Raw genomic sequence first — 26,591 nt, forward strand, 5'->3', positions numbered from 1 at the left:
TCAGCAACCCTATTCCAAATTTGGAAACCCTATTTTTAAAACCCAAACCGTATTGTAAAACCCTATTTTGAAACCGTAACCCTGTTTTAAAACCATACTTTGAAACCCTAACCCTGTTTTTAAACCCTACTTTGAAACCCTAAACCTGTTTTTGAAACCCTACTTGAAAAACCCTAACCCTGTTTTTAAAGCCTAATTTGAAACCCTAACCGTTTTGAAAACCTACTTTGAAACCCTAACCGTATTTTGAAACCCTAATTTGAAACCCTAACTCTATTTGAAACCATACTTTGAAACCCTAACCCTGTTTTGAAAGCCTATTTTGAAATGCTAACCCTGTTCTTAAACAATACTTATTTTACAATACCCTATTTTGTAACCCTAATTTGAAGGCCTAACCCTGTTTTGAAACCCTACTTAGAAACCCTATCCCCGTTTTGAAACCCTACTTTGAAACCCTAAGCCTATTTTGAAACCTTAACCCCCTACTAGATTTGACCTGTTCTTCTTTTGGATTGTGAAAGTGTACGTACGGATGGTGTGTATTTAGCTGCTATTTCCTAGAAATAAACATCATTTGTTGGGGCATTAAAAAAAAAAAAAGAAAACAGACAGCTGCTGACTTGCATGTGTAAGCTTTATTTGGGATTTATTGAGGCTAAACGTTATTGTTTGGCTTTTATTGATTTCTTTTTTCTTGTACCGGCGTGGATAATGAGTCACACGTGCTAGCGGGCGGATCGCCAGAGGTGGATTTCTCGTTCCCGAGGCGGCGCCTCCTCAACGGCGGCCGTCCCGGTCGTCGTCCATTTCGTCTTCCTCGTACTCGCCCATCTCGTCGGCGGTGGCGTCCTGGTACTGCTGGTACTCGGACACCAGGTCGTTCATGTTGCTCTCGGCCTCGGTGAACTCCATCTCGTCCATGCCCTCGCCCGTGTACCAGTGCAGAAAGGCCTTCCTGCGGAACATGGCGGTGAACTGCTCCGAGATCCTCCTGAAGAGCTCCTGGATGGCCGTGCTGTTGCCGATGAAGGTGGCCGACATCTTGAGCCCGCGCGGCGGGATGTCGCACACGGCCGTCTTCACGTTGTTGGGGATCCACTCCACGAAGTAGCTGCTGTTCTTGTTCTGCACGCTCAGCATCTGCTCGTCCACCTCCTTCATGGACATGCGGCCGCGGAAGATGGCCGCCACGGTCAAATAGCGGCCGTGGCGCGGGTCGCACGCCGCCATCATGTTCTTGGCGTCGAACATCTGCTGCGTGAGCTCGGGGACGGAGAGGGCGCGGTACTGCTGGCTCCCCCTGCTGGTGAGGGGGGCGAAACCCGGCATGAAGAAGTGCAGGCGGGGGAAGGGCACCATGTTGACGGCCAGTTTGCGCAGGTCGGCGTTGAGCTGGCCGGGGAAGCGCAGGCACGTGGTGACCCCGCTCATGGTAGCCGACACCAGGTGGTTGAGGTCCCCGTAGGTGGGCGTGGTCAGCTTCAGGGTACGGAAGCAGATGTCGTAGAGCGCCTCGTTGTCGATGCTGAAGGTTTCGTCCGTGTTCTCCACCAGCTGGTGCACGGACAGCGTGGCGTTGTACGGCTCCACCACCGTGTCGGACACTTTGGGCGACGGCATGACGCTGAAGGTGTTCATGATGCGGTCGGGGTACTCCTCGCGGATCTTGCTGATGAGCAGGGTGCCCATCCCGGAACCGGTGCCGCCGCCCAGCGAGTGGGTCATCTGGAAGCCCTGCAGGCAGTCGCAGTTCTCCGACTCCTTCCTCACCACGTCCAGAACCGAGTCCACTAGCTCCGCTCCCTCCGTGTAGTGACCTTTGGCCCAGTTGTTTCCCGCGCCGCTTTGACCTGCGTCGCAAAAAAAAAAAAAAAAACGCTACGTGAGGAGTTTGTGTGTCCTTAAGGAATTCTAATTTGGCGATTTGGCGAGACAGCAGCCATAATTCCAATCCAAAATATCTTGAATTCACCTCCATTCAAAGACTCGTCAAAATGAAGATCTACAAATCGGTGGCAGATATTCGTAATTTATGTGGCGGGTATCTGCAATTTAAATGGAGATTTAAAATTGTGTTTTTAAAAAAAAATCACATAATTTAACAATTGCGTCAAATTGACGCTGTGGACAGGAAGAATGCAGTTGCACATATCTGAAATGTTCTTTTTGACTACGCATCTCGTCAAGCTGTTAAATGTCAGAAGGGTTTGCCACACAGTAAGCGTCATCTTGGTCGCCACAAAAGGCAGCTGTGTGAACCACTACACCAGCGACGGTAGAACTACCTTTTCCAACTGTTTGTCTGGGCCCGGTTGTGGATAAATAAGACGTGTCAACGGCTTTGAGCGACCCGCTCGCCGACGGCTTGACCGGCAGCCCCTCCCTTCGGACCACCGGGGGTGCTGACAGCGTGTCACGTAGCGCCATGCTAGCAATGCATCACTCCACTCGCACAATGCCGTGAAGGGTTGTGCGCTGTGGAATGCGTCGGGTGTTCTGGGGACACTTACCCAGTGCACCGTGTGTGTGTGTGTGTGTGTGTGTGTGTGTGTGTGTGTGTGTGTTGGGGGCATCATAATTCCACTCACCAAAGACAAAGTTGTCAGGCCTGAACAGCTGCCCAAATGGGCCGGAGCGAACCGAATCCATGGTCCCGGGCTCCAGGTCCACCAGAATGGCCCGGGGCACAAATTTGCTGCCTTTGGGGAAAACAAAGAAGGAGAGAGGAACCGGATGATGTCATTCCACACGTTGCGACTCAGTGTCTCTCCATCTGTTTTCTGACATTTTTAAAAATGTATTATTTTTTGTATTATTTTTGATATTATTTTTTCCCGATACGCCCTTTTAGCCGAGCACTGCAACATACTGCATGGCTTCTTCCGGACCAGCGGGCCTCTTAAAGTGCCGAGGTCGGCACAGTCCGTTCAAGCGAGGAGCTTCCCAAAAATGTGTCTTGCTTTCAAGCCTCGTCTTTGCTCCAACAATGGAGCCCTGTGCTCCCTTGACTCTCTTTTCAATACTTCCCTTTGACTGCTACAGTGAAGCGAACTGCAGCAACCACATTTTCTTTTTCTTTTCAGAAAAATGACTATCTGCGTAACATCTGCGCTTTTTATTGTCGAAACACTATCAAAAATAAATAAATACTCCACACAATTTTATGACCATAATATTTTCTTTTTTTAAAAAATAGTATGTTTTCTTGTAATATTTCTTTATTCTCATGTGACTTTTTTCCAGACATTACACACAACGCAGTCTGACCTTTATCTAAATCACACGAATCAACAGTCTGCTACAACTAATAGCAAACAAGCAAAAGTAATTTTTTCCCCATATTTTTATTGCACATAACACATTTTTTAAACTTATTTAATAATCAAGACATAATACCTTTTTCTTGACCAAATACTATCCACATTACACCTCACTTTTTTTCTCAATAAATTAAAGCGTCCCCCCTTTCCTAAAAAAGAAACACCTTTTTTGTTACATTAGGAATTTCCTTGAAAAAAAACAAGACTTTATGAGCATATTATTGTAACGTTTGTCCCAAAATATGAATGCCTTTTAGTCTCTTATAATATTTCAACTTTATTCTTGTACCATTATGGCTTTTGCTTCAATAACACTTTTTTTTCTGATTATATTCCAAAGTCTATTTACTTGTAGTAGCAGTACTTTTTAAAAAAAAATTATTTTCATCATAGCTCTAATAGCACTGAAACGTATGACAAAAATCCAATCAAACCTAGACGACATATGACTTAGAAATGCTCATAATGAATCAGCAATTATTTTGAAATTGATATGTGAGACAATATAACTATAACCGTCCAATATTTTTTGTGACATCACTAGCAGCATTTTGTCTTTCTACAACGGAGGCTGAAAATGGATAGTTGCAGAATAAATACTGTATTTAAACCAATGTTTTGTCGTTTTCACCATACTATGTGTGTAGATGGATGCTGTCAAGGTTAACATGTCCACTGTGTCATTGTGAAATATCAATTGCGATAAATACTTTTCAGAAAGGTGAACTATATTTGGTCAACCGTACACAGTTAGCTTGCAAACTGAATCGTGTTGCCAAGCGCAGGTCCATCATGTACACATAAAAATGCTAACGTTAGCCCAAAAAATGCTAGCTCATACATTTTGCTGTTTGCATATACGTTGTATGCAGTGAACTAAAAAAAAAATAAAAAAAAGCCTGACCAATATGCATTTCTAACCGCATAACATCTACTTATTACAATGAACATCAAGTTCAATGGCAGATGTCAACATTTTTAGATAGATAGATAGATAGATAGATAGATAGCTAGCTAGCTAGCTAGCTAGCTAGATAGCTAGCTAGATAGATAGATAGATAGATAGATAGATAGATAGCTAGCTAGCTAGATAGATAGCTAGATAGATAGATAGATAGATAGATAGATAGATAGATAGATAGATAGATAGATAAGATAAGATAAGATAAGATAGGATGACAAGGATTTAGGCTTTTTCTGTTGTAAAATGTCGTGTGTATGTCAACGTCTTAAGGCGGCGTTGCGAACGAATGTGACAGACGCAGGAGGCTCAGTGCGTTATGACCTGAAGTAACCTCACTGCAGCAAATGCCCGAGGAGGCGAGATGAGATGAGCGTGCGTGCGTGCGTGAGCGTGGATACCTGTGCTCCCTACGGACACGCGGGTGGAGGTGGACACGGAGATGGAGACGACAAAAAAAAAAAAAAAAAAAAAAAAAAAAAACTATTTAAGCTGGAAGTTCACAGTCCTGGATTTTGTTCATGTCACGACCTACTTTCTGCCGTGGGAGATGAAGATCATACATTTATACATATATTTACCTGACGCCTCGCTGTAGTACACGTTGACCCTCTCCAGTTGCAGATCGCTGTCGCCTTGGTAACTGCCCGACGGGTCGATGCCGTGTTCGTCGCTTATCACCTCCCAGAACTGGAAGAAACAGACGCTTCATTCATTCGTTTTTTGCGTCCCGCGCATCCTGTGCGCCCGTCAATCACAGAGTCGACACATAATAGTAACTTACAAACACACTTACACTTTGCATTTTTCCGTTTTGGAATTCAATTTTGTTTGTGTCAACTTGCATGCTTTTGTTTTCACTTAGAGGTTTTTAATAACATACCATGCACATTTTTATGAGACCTACATGTTTTTGTCTTCGATTAACCTCACCAACATCTTTGGTCACCTCATGGTTTGGTCCTTAATTATTGTAACATACATGTTTTTGGTTTTAATTACTTTATCATACGTTGTTATAACCTTACATACATGTTGTTTAATTCTATTAATCTAGCATACATGCTTTCGTAAGTTAACATACGCGTTTTTTCTTTGGTGAGTCTAAAATACATGTTTTTATAACATAACGTGTTTTTGTTGTTAATTATTTGAACATACATGTTTTTGTCTTTAATTAGTTTATCATACGGTTTTCTAATCTTACCTTGTTTTCTTCATTTCAATGTTTTTATAACCCAACATTCATGTTTTTTCTTTGACCAGTCTAACATACATTTTTTTGTATAACCGAACATATATGATTTTGTCTTTAATTCATGTCACTTACAGGTTTTTGTGTGAACAGACATTTTAGTTTTTATTTCGCCTAACGTACACATTTTGTCCTTAACTGGTCTAGCGTATGTTTTTATAACCTAATACATGTTTCTTGTCTTCGATTCATGTATTGTACATGTTTTTTCTGTATTTACGTCAACTAACATACTGTACATGTTTTTGGACAAGCGGCGCACGCGCACACAAATCCAGTATCCTAAGCCTGAACCGATTACAAAAGCCACGCCCTTTGTGAGGCCTTCATTCAGCAAGTGCGCATCTGCTCGCAGTCCAAATGACATGAAACTTGAGTCTATTCATGCATTTTATACTACATTTTAACTCAGTTATAAATGAAGGAGCCATCTAGTAGTGTACATCCGGATACATTTAAGCATGCACATTTTGCTCTCTGACTAATACGTCAACTTTCTGATTTAGAGTCATTAACAGCATTTAATGAGCTCGAGTACCTTGGCCCCGATCTGATTGCCGCATTGCCCGGCCTGGATGTGCACGATCTCCCTCATGGTGCAGTGCGCTGCGCTGCGCCGACGGACGATGGCTGACTGGGCGGCTCGTCTGGCGGGTGCGTGCGTCGGCTTCCCTCCGGCACCTTATGGAGGATGACGTCGCGGCGTCCTCAGCGTCCCTGCCGGCCAATCGCGGGGCTCGGCTGCGGTGCGGCCGACTGCAGCATCAATTGTGCTGCATCATCGTCAGCATCAGCATCAGCATCATCATCATCATCATCATCATCATCATCATCAGCCTGCCTCACCAGCAGAATGCCGCTAGTCTTTCAGGCAGGTGGAAAACGAGAGATTTATATCAATTTCACTGTTTGTGTCAATAACATCCAGTACGCAGCCAGTACATAACAAACGCTCACCACATTTGTCTCGTCTTAGCTGATGTCACCTCACATTCCCCCCCAAAAAAAGGTTTCTTAGGTGAAATACGTCAATTTGACACACCCCAGTGGTGAGTGTTGTTGACAATGCCGCCAAATTGGAATGATTAGAAAAATGGCCCAGCATATAAAATGAGTTCTCTCAGACTCTGCGGGGCGTGTGCGCCAAATGCACTTAAACCGCGCCCCGCTCAACTGTCGATCAACTACGCGCGTCTAACATCTTTCTGATACCTACAAATTGCGTCAAGTTTCAGCCCCGGAAATATATGCGCTTAAAGCCGTGGCGCGGGCAGTGGGCTCGCCAAATGAGTCACCGCCTCGCTCGCTGTTGTGTGGGAGTGTAGTTCCACAAAACAGAAATACTTGAGGGAAAGTTAACCGTTGATTAAAATCGGCGGAACGCGCTACGGTTACGTGACAGACATTTCAGCAAACACTTCCTGCTAGTTATATTCCCATAATGCTTTGCGTTCCAACGCATTAGTAGCCTGAATAACACAAAGTACATAATAAATAGGAACTTAATGAATGACACTGAGCTGTTCTGTAAATGGTGCAATTCAGGGAAGATGCCGTTTTCAGGGTGTAAGCATAGCTAGCTAGCTAGCTAGCTAGCTAGCTAACTGCCCGCTTAGTGGTACAGATAGGTCAAATTGTTAATAACTCACCGCCATTGCGCCAGATAGGTACCGATGCCGACGATTTAGGCTCTCAGATAGGAGGGGGCAAAGGTGACTCATGCTGGAGGAGGTTCAGGACAAAAGTTCTCCTTTTGTCTCACATCCTGTTTGGCAGGGGACTAAATGGCGGCCTTCAAAGCACGTTCACACAATATGCTCTTTCTTCTCACACACACACACACACACACACACACACACTGCTGTGTTACCTTTTTACTGTCCAAGCTTGCTATTCATTAAGCTGCCCTTTGTCCTCTCGAGCCAAACAGAGGTTGTCTTTGGCGAGGATTGAAATCCTGTTGTTGCATTTCGGTGGAAGTCTTAATCGTGTGTGTGTGTGTGTGTGTGTAACCTTGAGACGATTGATGGCGCTGCTGAGATATACATAAAGCTGCAGTCAGGAGAAAGCGCTATAGTGGAAAGCGTAAAGAAAAGCGGGGGACATGTTAACAGCGGGGGGCATTCTTCCTGCACAGCCGTCGGTTGCCAGGCAACTTCATTGTGTCGCCCGCAAGGAAATTGTTCCCGACGGGATTTAGAGTTTGTAGCAGGATTTTGTGCAGGCCGAGCCATTCTTACGGCGCCACGCTGCCGCAGCAAGGCAACACGCATCGTCGCCATCGGCTTTGAGCCCAATAGTCGGAACGCCTGCACAACAGCGGGAAGAAACAATAGGAATGCTCACTTCTGATAGGTGGCAATAGTGGTTTGATCATTGCTAATATATTGAGTTAAAGTTAAAAATACAATCAAATAAACAGAAACAAATACAAACTTTTTTTTCCCTGAATATTTTTTTTGCCCTGTTTAATTACATGAGGGGCAAATTATTCAATCTTCAATAAATTAATACAATACAAATTCCACTATTCATTTGGAGAAATGATGCTTAATTATGAGAATTATTAATTTAACATATTTGTTCATTTTTGTCACGTGGCATATGACAATTCTAATGTTATCCATCTAACAAAATATCCATCCATCCATTTTCTTTATCTTCGGGCGGGAGGCGGGGTATACCCTGAACCGGTCGCCATAGAAACAAACAACCATTCGCACTCACATTCACACCTACGGGCAATTTAGAGTCTTCAATCAACGTAACATCCATGTTTTTGGGATGTGTAGCAAAGTGTTAGGGCCACACTGAAAAGGAAAAAAAGTACAACCAAAATAAAAAAATTTTTTTTTTTAAATATTTAAAATAAATATGTTACAAATATTTAAACATATATATTTAATAATACAAATGAATGAATACATAAAACTAAAAGGCTGTTACTACTATTTTTGATTGATTTTTGATTACATTACTTAGCTACAGTGGACATAAAAAGTCTACACACCCCTGTTCAAATTTCAGGTTTCTGCAATATTAAAAAAACAATTGCTATTTTATTCCACATTATGACCTGCACAAATCAATTGATTTTTTTAAAAATATATTCAAAAGGCAAAGTAAAAAAAATAAACTGCGATAATACAGTTGCACAAGTGTGCACACCCTCTTATTAATCATTCAGATGTGACCATGTAAAGAATTAATCACATTAAAACATGCTAAATGGGAGTCAGCACACACCTGTCACCATTTGAAGCACCTCTGATTAACCCTAAATACATGTCAGCTGGTCTAGTAGGCTTTCCCTGACATTTGTTGCTTTCTAAGAGTTTTCTGCTAACACTGGCCGCTATTTGGAACAATTCGTAATTCCTTTCACCTTGACCATGGCCCCAGTTGACAATGTTTCACTATCGGTATGGCGTTCTTTAGCTGCTGAGCAGTGTTGCATTTGTGCCAAAAAGTTCAACCTTGGTTTTATCGGACCGTCACACGGTTCACCACGTGCTATTCTTACTGGAAAAACTATGTGAACAGCAGATCAATAAATAGTGGTTTATTTTAACAACAGGTATGGCTTATATACAAGTGCATGTAATAATGTTAAAACAAAGTGAAACCAAACATTCAGAAATCATGAATGGTACAATCCATGTTGTTTTTTTTATACATTCATTCAAATTTCCCTTCAAGCGAGGAAGGAAGGAAGCAGAACCTTAACACTTGATCACCTTTCACACGAGCATCCTTAATCCTTCATGTTTACATTCACTGTTCTAATAGTACTCCACGTAATATATAATACGAATATTATATATTCGTATACTGGATGTCCGCTCAATGCTTGCACTGGTGCGTAATTGTACTTGTTATATTGCGGATGCTTCAGTCGGCACCATGCGAAAGCTTGATGAGATTTGACACAAGTGTGTCGTGCGTTGTTTTAATACGGCCGCTGCGTTGGCTACACAAACACGCACGCACACACGCCCGCACGTGGACACATAACAAACGGAAGTTAAGCCAAGTTAAAGCAAAATCTCTGCAACAGATGTCAACCTTTCCACTGTCAAAGGCTGGATACTAAATTGTTATAATAAAGCTCCTTCCAGTTTCTGTTTGTTTGTTTTCCCTCTCTTTGTGAAAAGCTCCATTGAATGTAACAAGTTTTAGGGCCACACTGAAAAGGAAAAAAAGTGCAATCAAAATAAATTGGTAACGTTAAGAAAATTAGTTTGACTCATATTTAGTCATATATTAAGATAGAAGAAGTCAGAATGTTGTGAGAATAGGTGTTAATGCCACGAGAGGAAAAACGAGAAGAGTTTCACAGGAAAAATATTTGGATTTTTACAAGAATAAAGTCATTACAATAGTAGTCTTAAGTTGTATTGTCTTCGGGAAGATGTTCTATGACGACGAGAAAAATTCACGTGACCCGAAGTATAGATAACGGGGGGAAAATATATATAATAATCTGAACAAGTCGTTATATTAAAATAAGGGAATTTTACAAGATGAATGTTGTCATTTTATTTTTTTTAGAAAAAGTCAGCATAGAAGAACTGGTGGAAATAGAAGATAAAATAGCATTTTAAAGATTTTTAAGAAACTTAAATACAAAGATAAATTTAAATGAACATCAAAAACGAAAAAATACACGAGTGCAAGTCGTCAAAATTACTTTTTTAGTAAAGTCGAAAATTGATTGAATGTCAGAATTGCCACACAAGCGCAAATGCAGTGACTTTTTTATTTTACTTTTTTTTTTTTTTTTTAAATCAGAATTCTCATTTTAGAATGTTAATCTCTAATCTTACATTTTGTTTTCTCAAAAATTTGACCTGGTAAAATTAAAAATGTCATGAATTCACAACTTCAATAAATGGAGTTTTATTGAGTATTTTGTGATAAAATAACTTGATACAATTATGAGGTTTTAACTTTTCATTCAAATTACAACTATTGTGAAATTCTGATGTTTTTATTACAGTACTTGCCATAAAATGCTGACATTTTCCTCTTAAATTTTCATCTTTCCCAATTGCGACTGTATTCTTGTTGATTTAAAAAAAAATAAAAAAATCAAAGAATACTGTTAGCAATAAAGAAAACTTGAAATTTGGACTTTTGTCATAAAATCCAACTTTCCGGTAAAAAAAAAAAAAAAAAAATCCATCTTTTTCCTGGTAAAATGAGGATTCTCTCATAATAAATGATTTTTTTCTTTTCTTACTACCTTATTGTGACGGTTGTGCGACCTTTTACCAGGTAAAGCTCCAACTTTATTGCTGATTTCTTCTCAGTGTGGCCCCAACGTGACCAGGTGCCAATGCGACGTCACATGAGTGCCGGGACTTTGTGCTTTAAGGTGCGTAGCAGCATCGGACACTGGCATGAATATTTCAGAATCTTGTCAAAGGATTGCCATCTTAAAAAAACAAAACAAAAAAACCTAATATTTTCATTCAAGTTGCATTAAATCATTCACAGGTAGGGGGGGGAAAAAAAAAAAACAAGCACAATCTTGTCGTCAGTGCACATGGAGGAAGAACATTGTTGGAAAGTACCTGTGATTTTTTTTTTGTGTGTGTGTGTGTGTGTTTTCATGAACGCACCACAAGATTTTGACACGAGCTTTACTTTCGAGAACGCCACCGTTCTCTTCCCCCCCTCGGCAAATGTGAGTTGAGTCACATTTTTTATATTTTTTTTTCAAACAAAACAAAGGAAAAAAAGTGAAATCTTTGTCTGACTTTTGAGTTTTACAGTATTGACCCTTAATTTGCTTTATGAGCAGTGTTGTAAACATCTCTGCAAGACTGTCTGTGTCAAGTATGGATGGAAGAGTTAAGACTTAAAAAGCAGTTTAGTTGTGCGTTGATGTAAAAGGAAAAAAAAAAACAATTGTAGTCATCAATGCATTAATTTAAAAAAAAAATAATAAACTCGCTTTTTGTCTCTATCAACTATTTTGTGTGCTGTGTGAGGCGCCACCGATATTGCAAGAATGAACCTTTGTACATTAATCGGGTCAATCAGTTTTCAATTTGGTTTACACACACACACACACACGCGCAACTATGCACTTGCTGACAATATCAATAGAATATTATGAGTCAATTCTTACCCAGTGTTTGAAAAGAAATACACATTTGTATGCGGCGCCTTCCTTTGAAACACATTCCAATTGCATTTAATCACCTCCATCCACATTCAGTCTATGGCAGGGGGCTGCACAAAAGAAGCCCCCAAAACATGCAATACTCATTTTTGGCACTATTTTAACATTTTCATTTTGGTTTGATGGGAGTAGGTTTTTTTTTTTGTTTTTTTGTTTTTTGTTTTTTGGGTGCGGTTTCTTGTGATTGTTTACTTGGGTATTGCCGCAAAAACAAATTCTTGTTCTTCCATACAGTGCATAACAAATGTATCAGACCAGTTTATGATCCCCGAAATGATCAGAAATGGCATTTACCAAAAATCTGCGTTTATCTTTCCTTTACGGATAATATAAGAAGGAATCAAGCACTGAACGCTGTTACTTCAACACCCTAAAACTCTCTCAGTTTGAGGGCCCTGGAAAGTAGGACCAAATCCCCTTTCACCAGTTTGACACTAAATTGAGTGGGCGGGGCTATCATAAAAGGACACATAAAAACGCCTCAAGGGCCAATGCCCGAAATTGAACAGGAAGTCAGCCATTTTGGTTTTCAGCAGCCATTTTGAGCGAATTCCATACTTTGACAAACCCCAGCCGTCCATTTTCGATCGCGCTAAACCTCATCAGGTCGTGGGCCACAACCTGAACAGGCTGCCAAGCATTCACGCTCCCAATCGCACCTTTCATTTAGAGTCTTCAATAAACCTCCTTGCTTTTTAGAACTTGGGAAGGAGGACTCACCTAACCTGGATTCAAACCCCCAACCTTAATGTCGGGAGGCGGATGTGCTGGCCACTGTTTCCAAAATGCCAACGTGGAATTGGCCCAAATGAAGCCCAGTCGAAAGCAGGCACAGAAGAGACTGACGACGTTCAAGTGTGAAGCTTTTTTGTTGTTGCAGATATCGACAAGTTGGTCATATGATGAAAAAGGGAGTGGGAGTGTAAAATTAAAAAATAGTAAAATTATCAATCTGATTTCACTTCATTGGTCTGAAAATGATTTACTGCAAAAAATGTATATCTATGACTGGCAATACAATGAAATGCTCTACCTGTACCACCTCCTCACATCATCCTTATTTTACTATATGGTGCAAATGTGTCTATTCGCTTTTTTGTTTTTTGTTTTTTTTATATATAAACCTATGAGCCGTATTTGCTAAAAAAAAAAAAAAAAAAAATAAAAAAAAACTCACCTACTTGCCGTTTTTGTCTTCATGCCAAAGCAATAACAGTGTTGATTTGGCACCATTTGGTGGCATCTTGGTGCCAAGGAAGTATGCTGAAGTGAGTTGAGGAGTTTCATTTGGACAAGTAATGCTTTGCTGCCATTTTGTGGCATCACTGAGCGGGACTGCGAATAGCAGGGGCATCACTGTATATTCTTAGCTTTTTTGGGTGCTTTGCTGTCTGAATAAAGATTGATCAGATCAACACCGGCCTAATAAATGTGTTAAGCACTGCATGTCTGGCAAACATTTATTCATTTGGATTTTTCAGCATCATTTGCCCTCACGTTCTGGTGCTTTTTTTTCCCGATTGAGTAAAAGTTTTTTGTCCATCGATGCAGTTTAAAGGCTGGTGATTTGTTTTTTTCCTCCCCCTGTTAACGGACATTCAGGAAACAAAAACAACACTGTCACAAAGCAGTCTCTTGTGCGGGAAGAGGATCGTGTGTCAAGACCACCCAACTCCAGGCTGGGACGGCTTTCTTTTGAAGTGCGAGATTTATTTGCTGCAGAGTCTCCATCGTCATCATCACCATCATCATCATCATCATCATGACGACGCCACGCCATTGAGGGCGTTGCTCTCTGTGCTGGCGCTGATTGACAGCACGCCAGAGTCTATAGGGGACGAACCCGTACAGACCATTAGAGAAGTGGGCGACGCTCCTGACGCGCTGGAATCGGAGTCCGAGTCTAGGGAATCCCGTAAAGGATGATCAGTCAAAGCGGTCGCCTCGGTGGCGGTTGGTTCTGTGACGGGTGGAGGAGGCGGGGAATGGGATTCGGGTGGTGCCATATGGCTCGACGAGGGGAAAGATGAGTCTGGAACGGGGGCCGGAGGGGGGGGAAGATGGTCGCCACTGGGGGGGTGCGGCGGTGTCGATTCGTCTTCTATTTCTAGGCGGACGTCTGAGCAGAGGGAGGGCGGGGGCTTGGCGGAAGCATCGCCGTCTACCGTGGGTGCGGGGGGAGGGGCCGCTGACGTCGGAGGGTCGACTAAGTTGTCCTCTGGCGTCGGTGGAGCCGATTCCTTGGACATTTGCTCCACGTCCAGATGGTCTGGGGATTCGGGCGGGGGCCCCTCGCAAGCGGGGTCCGGAAGTGCTTCCCGCGCGGGGGACGGATGCAGAGTGTCGTCCAATTGCGGCACGACGGCGTGAGCGAGGGGCTCGATAGAAGCGAGGACCACTTCTGAGGTCTTCTCTTCGTCGGACAGCAAGGGGTGCGTGGGCGTGGAAGACAGGAGGCGCTCTTTGCTGGCGTCTATGACGTCATCTTTAGTCAGACCCGCGCACGCGTCCTCGTCTTCGGCCGGCCGCTCGGCGAGGGCGGTCAAATCGGCGGCGGAGTCCATGCTGGAGACGGCGACGGCCGCCGCCTCATGCAGCGGCGTGTCGTGCACGCGCGTGTAATCCCGGGCGCTCTCGGTCAGCAGGAGGCGCTGTTCGCCGGGCTTGCGCGGCGGAAGCAGCGGCTGGCGCGTGTAGCTCTCGCCGTCGGCCAGCGTCTCGGGCAGCGGGTGGTAGCGCGTCTCGGGCAGCAGCAGGATGCAGATGATGCAGATGAGCGTGCAGCAGGCGAAGATGATGTGGTGCAGGAAGTAGCCCTTCTGGTTGTGCAGCTCCATGATGGGCGCCGTCAGCATGCCGAAGCCGGCGCTCGCCAGGACCAGGCCCAGACCGCCGCCCCTACACGGACATCAATGACAGAGCATTTTCTCTCTTTGATGGTCTTCGTGGACACTTACAGTCATTTTTATTTATTTTTTTTAATTTACTTTATTTTTACCATTCTGTGACAGAGCTTGTAAACGTGATAGTTGGTGATATCAAAAGTTAAAACGCCAACTGTATTTGATCCCTCAAATCTGGGAAAACTGCAGATAATTGACAGCAACTATAATTTTTCAAAATTTAAAAAAAATGTTTGTTTTTTTTAAGCCCCTGAAAAATTCTTCAATAAGCTGGATAAACCGCCACACGAAGCGCTTTTGGGGTTGGGGCCACCCCCCCCCACAAAAAAAGAATGAAAATCAAACCCATTCAAAATAAAGAAGAAGAAGAAAAAAATAATAATTTTAAAAAAATATCTGATTTAAAAACATTTGTAAAAAATCAGCAGATAGGTGAATCCGCGAGTCAAAGACCACACCGCAATGAACAGAGCCACGTCCTGCAAAATCTTTCCTCAGCAACAACACTGATGACAGCTCATGGATGGTTCTTCCGGCATAACATTGGCCCAAAGCATATTTGCATGTTGCCAGGGCAACGAAAGAGTGGCTCAAGAGGGAACATATTAAGGTCACGGAGTGGCCTTGTCACGCTACTAATCTCAACCAATAGAAAACCTGCGGAAGGAGCCGAAGCGTTGATTTTCCGAGCGGCAGCCAAGAAATTGAAGAATTTAAGGGAGACGATCTATTCCCATAATCAATAAACAACAAATGCAAATGAGAACTTTGTAACTTGGATCAAATAATCACTTCCCGCACTGGGTGTCTGTTCAGGAGAGGCCTGTTCAAGACAGCAGAGAGTGCTGCGGCACCATTTCATTTTCCTGCCACCGCTACTTGCAATCCACCAGGTGGCGCCCATCAAGCACTTTGCACGGCAGCACACCTTATGTAAGGCCACTCACGCACACACACACACACACACACACACACACACACGAGATTTGCTCATGCTGTGGCCTTCCTGTGCCTGTGGCACACGTTCAATGATTTCATCTCAATGATGAGGTGGAGGAGCAAATCAGTTCAACAGAGCTCAATTCAATAGCGCAGCTCACAACCCGAGTGAATGGAACCCCAGGTATGTTTTAATGTTCTGGGTCCTCAGCTTCGGTTCCTACATTGGAAATATAAACAGGAGCGCACCGTCGTGTGTCACTAAACTTTACGCTCATTCAGTAGAAAAGTCGTAACTACACACGAATGGGGATGAAAAACTATTCTGGGCATAGATGTAAAACGTTGAAATGAAATTCGTCCTCAGAGGCCCCAACTAAATCTATAATCAAACTATGCAAGACACGTTCCCCACCCCTGACCTACGTAGACCCTGGTCCCAATGTTGCGGTGGTCCGGTCCCAGGGGGTGTTACCTGATGACGGTGGGGGTGATCTCCGCACAGAAGAAGATGCTCAGGTTGCTGACGGCGTGGGAGGAGAACATCCCGATGATGGAGAAAGCGATGGAGAAGTTCTTCTTCAGCGTGCTTGAACTATCTACGCGCGTAAACACACACACACACACACACACACACACACACATTGGGAGACACAGTACATTTCAGTATGTGATTGGACAACCGTGATGGTGCATACATTTCAAACTAAATTAACTTCTCGAACTAAGTAGTTCGAGAAGTTTCCAGTACTCGATATCCAGTTTCCAGTACTCGATATCCATTGGTCTGTCTTATACTGCCCCCAGGTGGCCAAGGTGTGCACACACTAGAATGAGCAGCGCAATGTGCAGAAAGGAGAAAAGTGTGCCAAAAACTGATGAATTCTTTTCAATGCTATTGAATTCTTTTATTATTCTATGTTTTTATAAAGTATAATATTACAGGAAAAAAAGAAAAAGAAATTTCCCTTTTTTTTGGAGGCTGGAACAGACTAATGGCAGTTCCTTTTATTTGAACTCGTATCTAGTATCACATCACGTAGTATACATTTAATTGTTAAACTTAAATTAGTATTAATTATTTATATTATGTACATTTGCATTATGATATTTCTATTGCACTGATCAGTGTTGTAGTTGTATTTCATTCAAATGTAAATAATAATCAATAGCTTAATACAAAATCAAATGTATAACAACAACAAAATATTAGTTGTTAATTATAGTAGTAGCAGATCTGAAAGTGAAAGCAGAAAATTATTATTAGCAGAAGTTGTATTATGAGTAGTAGTAGTTAGTAGTTGTAGAAGATGCAAAAACAAAAGAAAAATTGGAACTATTGGTCACTATTTTTGCCTCGAATGTTTTTAATGCATCGTTGCAAAAAAAAAAAAAAAAAAAAAAAAAAAAAAGTGGCAATAAAATTTTCTGCATATACTGTCAATGTATATATAGTACATTTACAGTACTGTCATATTTTTAGATTGTGGCAGCACTTACAGTCTCTAGGGGCGCTGTAGCAGCACACATGGATTTGGGTTTTCTCTCTCTCTCTCTCTCTCTCTCTCACATGCAGGTGCAATGTGCAATAAATACAGTCAGATGTTGCTTAGTCTTTAGGGGCATACATAACCACAACCAATCAAAAAGAATGATAATAATGTAAGTGGGTCTTACCTATATTGAGATGGGTGCTGTACTTTCCCAGCACTGGAAGATAAATCAGGAGAAAAGGGGTGTCAGTGTGAGAAACCCCCCCCAAAAAAAAGCACAACTCCCTCATGAGTATCGATGAAATCCGCGAGCAAACGCGGCGAAAGCTCGCTACAAGACAAAGTGCAAAAAGAGCGCGACACCTTGATGCGTCGACTGACACGGGTTGAGCATTAAGTCGCCTGCAACTGAACAAACGGACTCGTGTCTCGGTGGTACATATTGACCACGACGGCCGTTTACCGTCGTGTCCGAACGCGCCATTACGAACAGCTGACATGAACGGCGGACACGCCTCGTTGTGCAAGCGCCGGACACTTCATTAGGGACGCCTGCATCGGCACATTTTAACACCATATACTCGGTTAGAAATAAGACAACCACAAGCTCAAGAACCATGGAACTGGACTATATATATATATATATATATATATATATTATTGTTTTTTTAAGTCACAAAATGTGGGGCTTTCATTGGCCAATGGAGAATACATTTTAAAATTTTAATCTTAAAACAATCTTCCTCTGGAAGGCAAAGAAAACATTCATTAAAAATACAATAAACTATAGTGCAAGTAAAAACTCCCAAAAAAGAAAAGCTAAATTTGGGGGTCAAAGATCGATTGAAAGCTCTCGTGTATCAAATGTTGTGGGGAAGATTGAGGGTCAAAAGTGACGCGTGAGAACTCACAGTTGGGCAGGCCCAGTTGCAGCAACGACGCCAACGCGGTGATGATCATGAACGTGAGGAGGCCGCCGCGCCGGCCCATCAGGCCCACCGCCGGGCACAGCGCCAGGCAGGATGCCACCGCGATGCCCGCCATGGTGTAATAGTCGGCGTAGAAGTCGTGGAACATGGTGGTTTCCTGGGCCTCCGGGTCCATCATGCTGCGGGCGAAGCAGTGGTGGATCCCGTAGCCTGTTAGCCTGCGCAGAACATGCGCATAGGGGAAGAAATATATAACCACAAGGATAACTAATGTGTTCAATTAATATATTTCTTGCATTGTCAATTAAAACCGCGTGACATTGTGGAGGTGTGCCTAATGAAGTGATAAGTGCTGAAGGGTGTAGATTCCAGCCTAGCGAATAAAATAACATTTCAAAGTCCACTGTACTGTCGTGCAATTCTACAATGTACTCTGTCAACACGCGTGTTGACACACGAGCGTACACACGCCCTCCGCACCAGGATGCGCGAAAAGCAGAGGCGACGCGCTTTCCCTGGTGCGCGCGTGTACGTGTGCGTCTAACGTTTCATAAGGACGCCCGCTCATGAATAATTTACGTCGACTTGAGGAGTCAGCGACATGAGGCGCTGTGGCGAGTGTCTGTACGTGCTGAAGAGCCGGTCAGGGATGGAGCAGGATAAAAATGGAAAGGAGCCACTCTTATTGAAAGACAAAATGGCTTAGTGGGGAAAGAATTGAATTTGCCAGCGAACAGTTGAATCCAAGACTGGACTTTACACTGCATGGTTCAAGTGGCAATTCCTATTTTTTTTTTTTTTTTTTTTGCTCTTAAGTGGCACAATTGGCATATACGTCACGGCAGCGTTTTAGAAAAACGTAGGAAATCAGATGCTATCTGATCAGAATCAGAACTCTCGCCAAAAATCGGATGCCTATCGGATGTCTACCAATGAGAGTAGAGCATAAACATAAATTGGATTTACCCTGTCAACGCGTGCTTGACGCCACTGAAATAGAGATTACACACACACACACGCACACACACACACTGAAAAACGCTTACGAGTTGACACAGAGCACGACAATATTCTTCCACAGGTTCCTGGTCCGGGCCATTTTCACGATGCACGTCTTTTTGGGCTTGCGTTGAAGAGCTCGCTGCAACTCTGGAAGTATAAAAGTTCAATTCACAGAGCAGTCCAACGGAATCTTGACACCAAAATGAATATTTTTCAGCTGAAAATGTACGTCTTTGGATTGCACGGTGCTAGCTCGACTCACCTCTATTTTGTTTTGTTTAGGGTCAAACTGCAAAAACTACACCACGTCAAACATTTGTCAGAAGGAGACACAATCAACAACAACGGAGGAGAACATTTTAAAATGATCATAAATGTCCCGAGGATGTGTTGACTGATGATGTCTTACTAGTTGCACTTTTAGCTCCTGCTGAGGAAGCTCGGATTTTTCCTTCCCCCCCTTTGGATCGGGAGTGTGAAGCTCTCCATACAAACTTGAGAAAAGGAGCCCATGTGCTGTCTGTGTGGGGAAACTAACTTCCTCTAATGCTGATATTTTTATATAAGATAAGTTTTGAGGGGAAATTATACAATGAACCTAAAATGCACCATAACCTTTACAGTTATACTAAACTTTTGAATGTGCACCTCAAACTGTTGAATGTTTCAGTACTTTTTGCACAACTTGCTGCTCTCGAGCAAAGGATCTGAAAAGCAAAATCCACAGCAGGTGTGTTGTTGCCTTTCTGTGACTCTTCCAGTCCTTCTGTAACCCGATGATACTGTGACACTAATCTCAGCGGCCACTTCCATCCTGCTTGAAGTCTCACGATGGCAAAGGTGTCGTTTTTGTCTCATGATGTCAAAATGTAAGAACGGTGGGCCAATCAGTATTTGCCCTGCTGTCCGACTCCGGATTGGTCAATAATTCTGACCCCCAAAAAAAAAAAAAAAAAAAAAAACATGTTTTTGTGCTCAATATTTCTAGTTACGAGTACGTAATTGTGGCATAAATCTAACACCATGCTGATTTCTGTTCATTGTTTGAATTGTATTTTTTGGGTTTACCTGGGAGGATGTTGTCCGGATCCTGCTCCATGTTGACGCAGTTCTTCTTAGCGATGTGTCCCATGATCCACTTGGAGCGGCAGTACTGCTGCGTGGCCAGCAGCCAACGCAGTGACTCGGGGAAGATCCTGACAAGTAGACGAGAGGGAAGTCCTCGCTCGTCAGCCGTGACAAATGAGTCCGCATGGAATGACACCCCATTGTGAAGCTGGATGAGCTTACTCAGTGAAAGGACGGACTATTAACCCCAATTGTTTTCCATATCTGCAGTGCCACATTGGGCTCAAAATTGAAATGCAGGAGGAAATATTTCTTGGTATGCTAGATTGTAGAACATTTTGCATGTATGCTTGCCTTTTATCGACATCTGGCTATCGAAATATATACAGTATGTATTTCATCTGTGTGCAAACAATAGTGTTTAAAAATAAAATAAAAGAAAAAATATTACAATTAGTGCCCATTTTTCTTCAGTGAGAGCAAACGAGAGACATCCATTTAAAGGTGGCATTTATTTGCCTTAAGTGGCTGGTGCGCCAACATACTAACAATAGTTTGCCTGACACCTGCGCTCCATCATCTTTGCACTGAACTGGAGAGCCCCATCAGCCGGCTGAGCCCACTAGTCTGCATTATTTCTCCATTATTGATATATGATCAGATTAGCCCTTTCAAGAGCTGCTGAGCGTAACCGCCTTCAGTCGCACAGGTCGGCCTTGGAGGAACGCCAAACTCCAGCGTACGGACGGCAATAAAATGGAATTCCCTATGAGTTTGTCGACCTCAGCGGGGTACAGTACAAAACGGAGTGTGTTTACGGATGGCTGTTCCAGTCTAAAACAAGGTCACTAGAAAAGCTAACCAATAAAGTGTAACACAGAATTGCCCACCGGAAAAGGTCTTCCTTTCAGGTTTTATCACCAATAAACCATCTGCAACAATACCAAGGTTTTTCCTTTTATGTGGCCAATTACAAGAATCAGTGTTTTATCTTACTCTATTGTGAATATATGGAAATATGCATTACAGGAAGTGAACATGACACTCTTCTGGGAAAACCAACGACCAAAGGGTGAGTAGTTGCATTTATTTTAGTTTTAATATGCAAGGGTTAACATTTCTTTATACTTGTATGAGAGCTACTTAAACAATGTCATTTACGGTTATTAAAGGTTGCATGATGACGATAGTGTGAACGGGGATCATGTGAAAAATCAGTTTCTCACAGCAGACTGTATATGGGGTCCACGGGTCATGGGTTCCCTGCTTCTAAATGGACAGCAAAAGCCTGAGCTAAAGGAATTCAACAGGCCCCTTACCAGATGTAGGACAGCATAAGCAGCAGGGGACAGATGATGACGGCCTGGAGCACCTGCCAATCACGGCACAAGTAGGCCACGCCTGGCATCAGCAGCTGGCCGCCCAGCATCACGAAACTGGCCACCATGGTCATGGAGAAGCGCCAACCCGGCAGGCACAGCTCGATCCCTGGCGGTGGGGGGAGAGAAACGCCGTGATTATTGAAGTGAGCAGAACACTGAATGGTAACCATGGGCCGGGGTTCATGACTCATACTCCAAAACAAGCAAACACTGCAGGCTCACAGGTAGCGACATGAATTTGCAAGATGATGTCACATATTGAAGTGATGATACATTTATGATGATGATACATTGCCCCTGGCCATTGCACTTTGTGTCTTCGACTGTGTTGTTACCATGATTCCAAGGAAACATCTGCATCCCTACCTAACTAGCACAGACTGTAGTTTTTAAAACAAAACAAACATATACATTATACAAGCGCACGCAGTTTATAGACATACAGTCAATATGCACGTATATACACTGGATATATACTGTACATTTGTATACGTTTGTTTTCAAATAAAATGAAAATTATACACAGACAGAAGGAAGTCTCAAATTGCTTGACTGTAATTATGACTTTACTACAGCATTAGCATATGTTAGTGAGGGTTACATCCTAAACCGAGGATCCCCAGTCACCGTCCATCCATCTTCTAGATTTGTCCTCATCAGGGTCACGGGTTGAGCTGGAGCCTAAAGCAGCTGACTTTGGGCACAGCACAAACTCGTCGCCAGCCAATTGCAGGGCACATATAAACAAATAACAGCTCACACTCGCATTCACACCTACACCGTGCTGCCCTCCTCTAGTTGTATTTTATTTAACTGAGTAAAAATAGGTTTGAGCGAAAGAAACTGGGAGCTTGAACCTACAAGCTTGAGACTGAGAGATGCCAAGCTTAGCCAAACAACCCTGACGTCAACAATAAAACGTGACTATTTTGAAGACCTCCATTAAATCTAGAGCTGCTGTTATTGTGAGCCTGTGAACACAGCAGCACAGTGTGCTGTGGTGAGGGGGGAATAAAAAAAATACAAAAATTACAAAAAAAAGTGTCTTTGTGCTCATTTGTCCACTATTAGAATGGCACCAATTCATTTGGGGCATTAGCATTCGCGCCACACAGGCTGCCAGCCACCAAAGACAGTGGAAGCCTTTAGTGGCCGCGGTGGGACGGCTTCACATCACAACCCTGAATACAGTACGGCCTAAGCGCCATTTCACATTGTTCATTCATCCATCTTTTTAAACCTCACATTTGCTGCTGCACCAGAATGTCAACTTTCTCCCAAATGGACCTTTCGAGGTGACAGAGGCCGGCATAATATGGTGGGCGTCGGGGCTAGCGGTCCGGCTCCATTCCAGCAGAAAAAGACTGGAATTTCAATTAGGACGTGCCCCCCCGTCGGCGGCCATGAATTTTGCTCTCTGTTGGCGGACAGCGTCGCAGCTAGAATGACAGGGCCAATGAACGGAGAGCGGGCCGATGGGTGCAGGACACGCTGAGTCTGACCCGACTCAACTTGTTGCGAGACGGTTCACTGCTCGATGACTGAATGGGATTAGAATTCCTCAGCTTGGTGGAGGGCATCATGTGCATGAAACGGGCCAGTGAATCGTTACAGGGGAGTCTAAGAAAGTGCTCATCGACGCACGAATACGGACACGTCACGTTGATGTACAACTGTGCAATGAGGACCAAGAGTTACAAAGACAAGAAGAAAAACAAAAACAAAAACAAAAAACACAAAAGTAGCCCTGAGCTCCTTACGCTTCACGTTGACCCTAATCATCTCCCCCAATTTACCGGATTAGCATTCGCACCATGCTGATCTTGAGCCAGTGCCCAACAGACATAAATCTCCCGCTAATCAATACCACAAACTCAAAAATGTTGCCGCCAAGTTCTCTGGAATGACTAAATCCATCAATAATACAACGAAAGGAGCACACTACCCAGTTACGTTGCAATAAAGAAATTGAAGAAAACGTCTCAATCTCCCGTCGATTTTAGGCACAACGCATGCAAACCATCCATTCAAGAAAGCTGTCAGATTGACTATTGGGTCTTGCAACAAAAAAGTGCAAAAGAAAACAAAAGTGAACACCTCTCTCAAATAGACGCCTCCCTTTGCCCCATCGGGGGGGGAAGATAACTGTAAATATCTCAGCTGGTAAACGTCACACATGGGCAAGATTATCCGCCGGTGAATTTTTTTTTTTTTTTTTGCTAACCAAAAGAGCAGCACCACACATCAAGAGACATCTCCCTTCTGCAGTTCAGTTCAATCATGGAAATATGTTATGTTCTTTTTGCATTCAAATGACAATCCTCACGAGCGTCTGAACAAATCGTAGTGCAAGCTGCCTCCTGGAACTTCAGTGTCTTCGACTTTCCAGGTTTCGATGGCTGCACTGTACTTTTCCGTCCGACACTGATGTAATCAACTCTACTCGAGAGCCAATTAGCAATGACAATAATCCCAAAAGAAGCTTTGACTGCTTTGCTGACTGGCCAAAGCAGAAAGTGAATCGGATACAAGGCACAGCAGACGTCTGGGATGCTTATCGTTTTACTCAGTTGACCACTACAAGCACTCAGTGAAGCCACTTCCTGTACCCACAGTGACCTTGAACTGGTCACGTGATGCCCTGGTGGCGGTGCGGCTCGTCAGGCCCATTCATCTAAGCGTACTTTTTGGTCTTTGCTACAAATGTTTTCACCGACGTGTGTCCTTATATTCAGCAACAGACCTTCTTGATAAAACGAGAAAACAGAAAAATAACAGTTTGCTTCCTGTGTCTTGCCTTGAACTGCCAAACGTTGGCATGTGTACACATTCGGCAGGTTTCACAGTCAATCTTTCAAGGGTTGGGCAACGTTATGAATGTCAACTAGCCGCCGCTTGTTGAATCCTTCCGGCTTGCCTTTTGTTTTACTGCAAAACTAATGTCGTCCTCTCAAATGCAACTTTGTCAATGAACTCAACACAAGGTAAACTAGCTTAGCATAACACGGGACAAACTAATTGAACATAAAATACGATATGACAAAAAATATTATGTAAATTAGTGGATGGATGTTATTTCAAACAAAAATAATCCCCCAAAGTGATGACTTGTCCAAGGCAAGTCAGACTGAACGCATTTAATAAATTGCAACTTGCATTCTGTTGTACAGCCAAGATTAAAAGCAGACTTCTTTCTTTCAAGCTGAAGTCATTTATGGAAATGCTCGTCTGGCTCAAACGGAGCTCAGCCATGTGCAAAGCTGCTGATGACTTTTGGCTCGTTATGACTGACAGCCCAGCGCAGCATTGTCAGCACAGAGCGTATCTTTGATCCGCAGCCAACTCGGCTTGCTGCGAGACTGGCCTTACTATAGATAGAGGAGCTTTTGTGCAAGGAAGGAAAAGTGCTTTGTCAGTGCGAGGAGGAGGAGGGCCTTTAGCGTTTACCGTTAGGCCGCTTTAAGCCACTGATAACTTAAATTACATTCAGTATGAACACTTCTCTCTACATCTTAATTTTTCATCTTATTCAGACATTTTTGCACCATTTGCGCCCAATAAACTACTGCACCAACTACTTATGTGCAGCGATGTAAAAAGGTCCACTCAGTTACGGTCGCACTCGTGTTCGTTAGTGACAGACCACAACACATTCCAACTGGCACAAATTTGGGTCACGTCACTACTTTACGATCAGAACTCCAGCATAAACGGAGGATCCCCTGTACTTCGACAAGTTGAAAGCAGTGGTATTTTGCAATAAAGTAAAATTTAAACGGAAGAGAAACCAAATGTTTACTGCACAGATTTGTAACCACATGTATTTCACGAACAAGAACATTTACAGTGGAACCTTTATTGTCAAACATTCTGGAATTCTGGGGGGAAATATGCAAAAAAAAAAATAGATCCTTGAAGATGTTTTCATGTGTAACAGTTACATCGATTTTATCGGCCTTATCGGTATCGGCCGATAATTACCCATTTATGATGATCAGCTTTAATGTCACAATTCGCCGATCCGATCCGCAAAAGACATTTGCTCCGCGTCGCCATCGTTCACAGTATATTTGAATCCAAAAGCTAGTTTATTTTTAGCTTTGTCGCGTGTCTGACGGCCAATAAAGTTATTTATAAAAAATAAAAAAAATAAATAAAAACCGTCAGCGGTGTGGAACAGACAACACGCCTGAGACAGACAACATGTAACGCCCGGATCAGACTACGAGACAAATTTGCTCTTTCACAATTGCACTATGTCAGACTAATGCAATAAAATCTTGTAAAAAAAAAAAAAAAAAAAAAAACCTTGAAAATTTTGGCCATTAAAAAGTGATGCAAAACACTCAGCTTGGGCAACTGTTACATTTTGAGTGTATTTGTCTGTTCTGACCTTAGCCACCTTCCTCCCACACACATGCTCAATCAGCACAAAAACAAGCGATTGGCTCAGCAGGAGCCACCGAAAAAGGGAACAGCGACCCCAAAAAAATAAATAAATCTTGGAATAATTTCACAATGTAAACTCAGACCTGAATTCCTTCACTTTTTATCATCTCCAAACAAAGGTCACCCGCGCTGATTTGGTCAATCACTGGACTTCACTCAGGAATTTGCGAGATAGCTTGAGGCTCTGTGACACACTAACAAACAGCAGTTTGAAACAGGGAAGAGTTTCTTTTTTTCCAGCTAGACAGACGGAACGTGAAGTAGAGTCATAGCAGAAGAGGATTTGCTCAGCACACACGAGCCAGACGGCTGCACGGAAGGGAACTTTAACCCTCCTCGATAGGGAGAAGTATGCACCTTTACCCATTTCTCAGGATGACGACTGAAGACAGATTGTAGAAGTGATGGGTCAAGGACATGGCAAACTGTATCGCAGATAATTGAAAAAAATACTTGTTCTGTGTGTAAAATACATGGCATAATCGTAAACAGACCCTCCAAGTACTGTATCTTCCCATAATGCAACGTAGCGTAACATAATATAGATAAAATACATCTTTAACACAACATGCATGTAATAAAACAACATTATGTAATACGTGACTTAACATACCATTACATTCACAAAACAGCATAACATAACATGTTAACCATAACAATGTAATATAATGTAACATAACATAACACAGCTCACACA

General features: G+C 42.8%; 2 protein-coding genes across 4 annotated transcripts in view; both read right to left on the reverse strand.

The window, feature by feature from the left end:
• Window positions 1–619: 619 nt before the first annotated feature.
• LOC133489570 (tubulin beta chain-like) lies at window positions 620–7,471 on the reverse strand. 3 transcript variants are annotated; one of them, XM_061798801.1, is made up of 5 exons: window positions 7,189–7,471; window positions 6,078–6,295; window positions 4,866–4,974; window positions 2,592–2,702; window positions 620–1,853 (listed from the first exon to the last, which is right to left on the reverse strand). In XM_061798801.1, the coding sequence occupies exons 2-5, from the start codon at window positions 6,132–6,134 to the stop codon at window positions 781–783; spliced, it is 1,350 nt and encodes a 449-aa protein (XP_061654785.1). In that variant the 5' UTR covers window positions 6,135–6,295; window positions 7,189–7,471; the 3' UTR covers window positions 620–780. The 3 variants fall into 3 exon arrangements, with proteins under 3 accessions (XP_061654785.1, XP_061654784.1, XP_061654783.1); XM_061798800.1 differs by having other exon boundaries at window positions 6,078–6,312; XM_061798799.1 differs by having other exon boundaries at window positions 6,078–6,403.
• Window positions 7,472–13,175: 5,704 nt separating this feature from the next.
• LOC133489569 (solute carrier family 22 member 23-like) overlaps window positions 13,176–26,591 on the reverse strand; it is a 31,612-nt gene continuing 18,196 nt past the window's right edge. Inside the window, exons 4-10 of the mRNA XM_061798798.1 lie at window positions 21,383–21,551; window positions 20,064–20,191; window positions 19,040–19,142; window positions 17,976–18,211; window positions 17,249–17,281; window positions 16,047–16,170; window positions 13,176–14,627 (exon numbers count right to left, since the gene is read on the reverse strand). Of these exons, the coding sequence (XP_061654782.1) occupies window positions 13,490–14,627; window positions 16,047–16,170; window positions 17,249–17,281; window positions 17,976–18,211; window positions 19,040–19,142; window positions 20,064–20,191; window positions 21,383–21,551 (1,931 nt within the window). The 3' untranslated portion in view covers window positions 13,176–13,489. The remainder of the gene's footprint in view (window positions 14,628–16,046; window positions 16,171–17,248; window positions 17,282–17,975; window positions 18,212–19,039; window positions 19,143–20,063; window positions 20,192–21,382; window positions 21,552–26,591) is intronic.

This window comes from Phyllopteryx taeniolatus, chromosome 14, assembly GCF_024500385.1.
Source record: "Phyllopteryx taeniolatus isolate TA_2022b chromosome 14, UOR_Ptae_1.2, whole genome shotgun sequence".
NCBI classification, from domain to species: domain Eukaryota; kingdom Metazoa; phylum Chordata; class Actinopteri; order Syngnathiformes; family Syngnathidae; genus Phyllopteryx; species Phyllopteryx taeniolatus.

Excerpts from the sequence above, each read along its gene's own strand:
- LOC133489570 (XM_061798801.1), bottom strand. The coding sequence starts at position 6,134 with ATGAGGGAGATCGTGCACATCCAGGCCGGGCAATGCGGCAATCAGATC. Across the intron at positions 2,703-4,865 it reads GTACTACAGCGAGGCGTCAG|GCAGCAAATTTGTGCCCCGG; the intron begins GTAAATATATGT and ends TTTTCCCCAAAG. Across the intron at positions 1,854-2,591 it reads GCCTGACAACTTTGTCTTTG|GTCAAAGCGGCGCGGGAAAC; the intron begins GTGAGTGGAATT and ends TTTGCGACGCAG.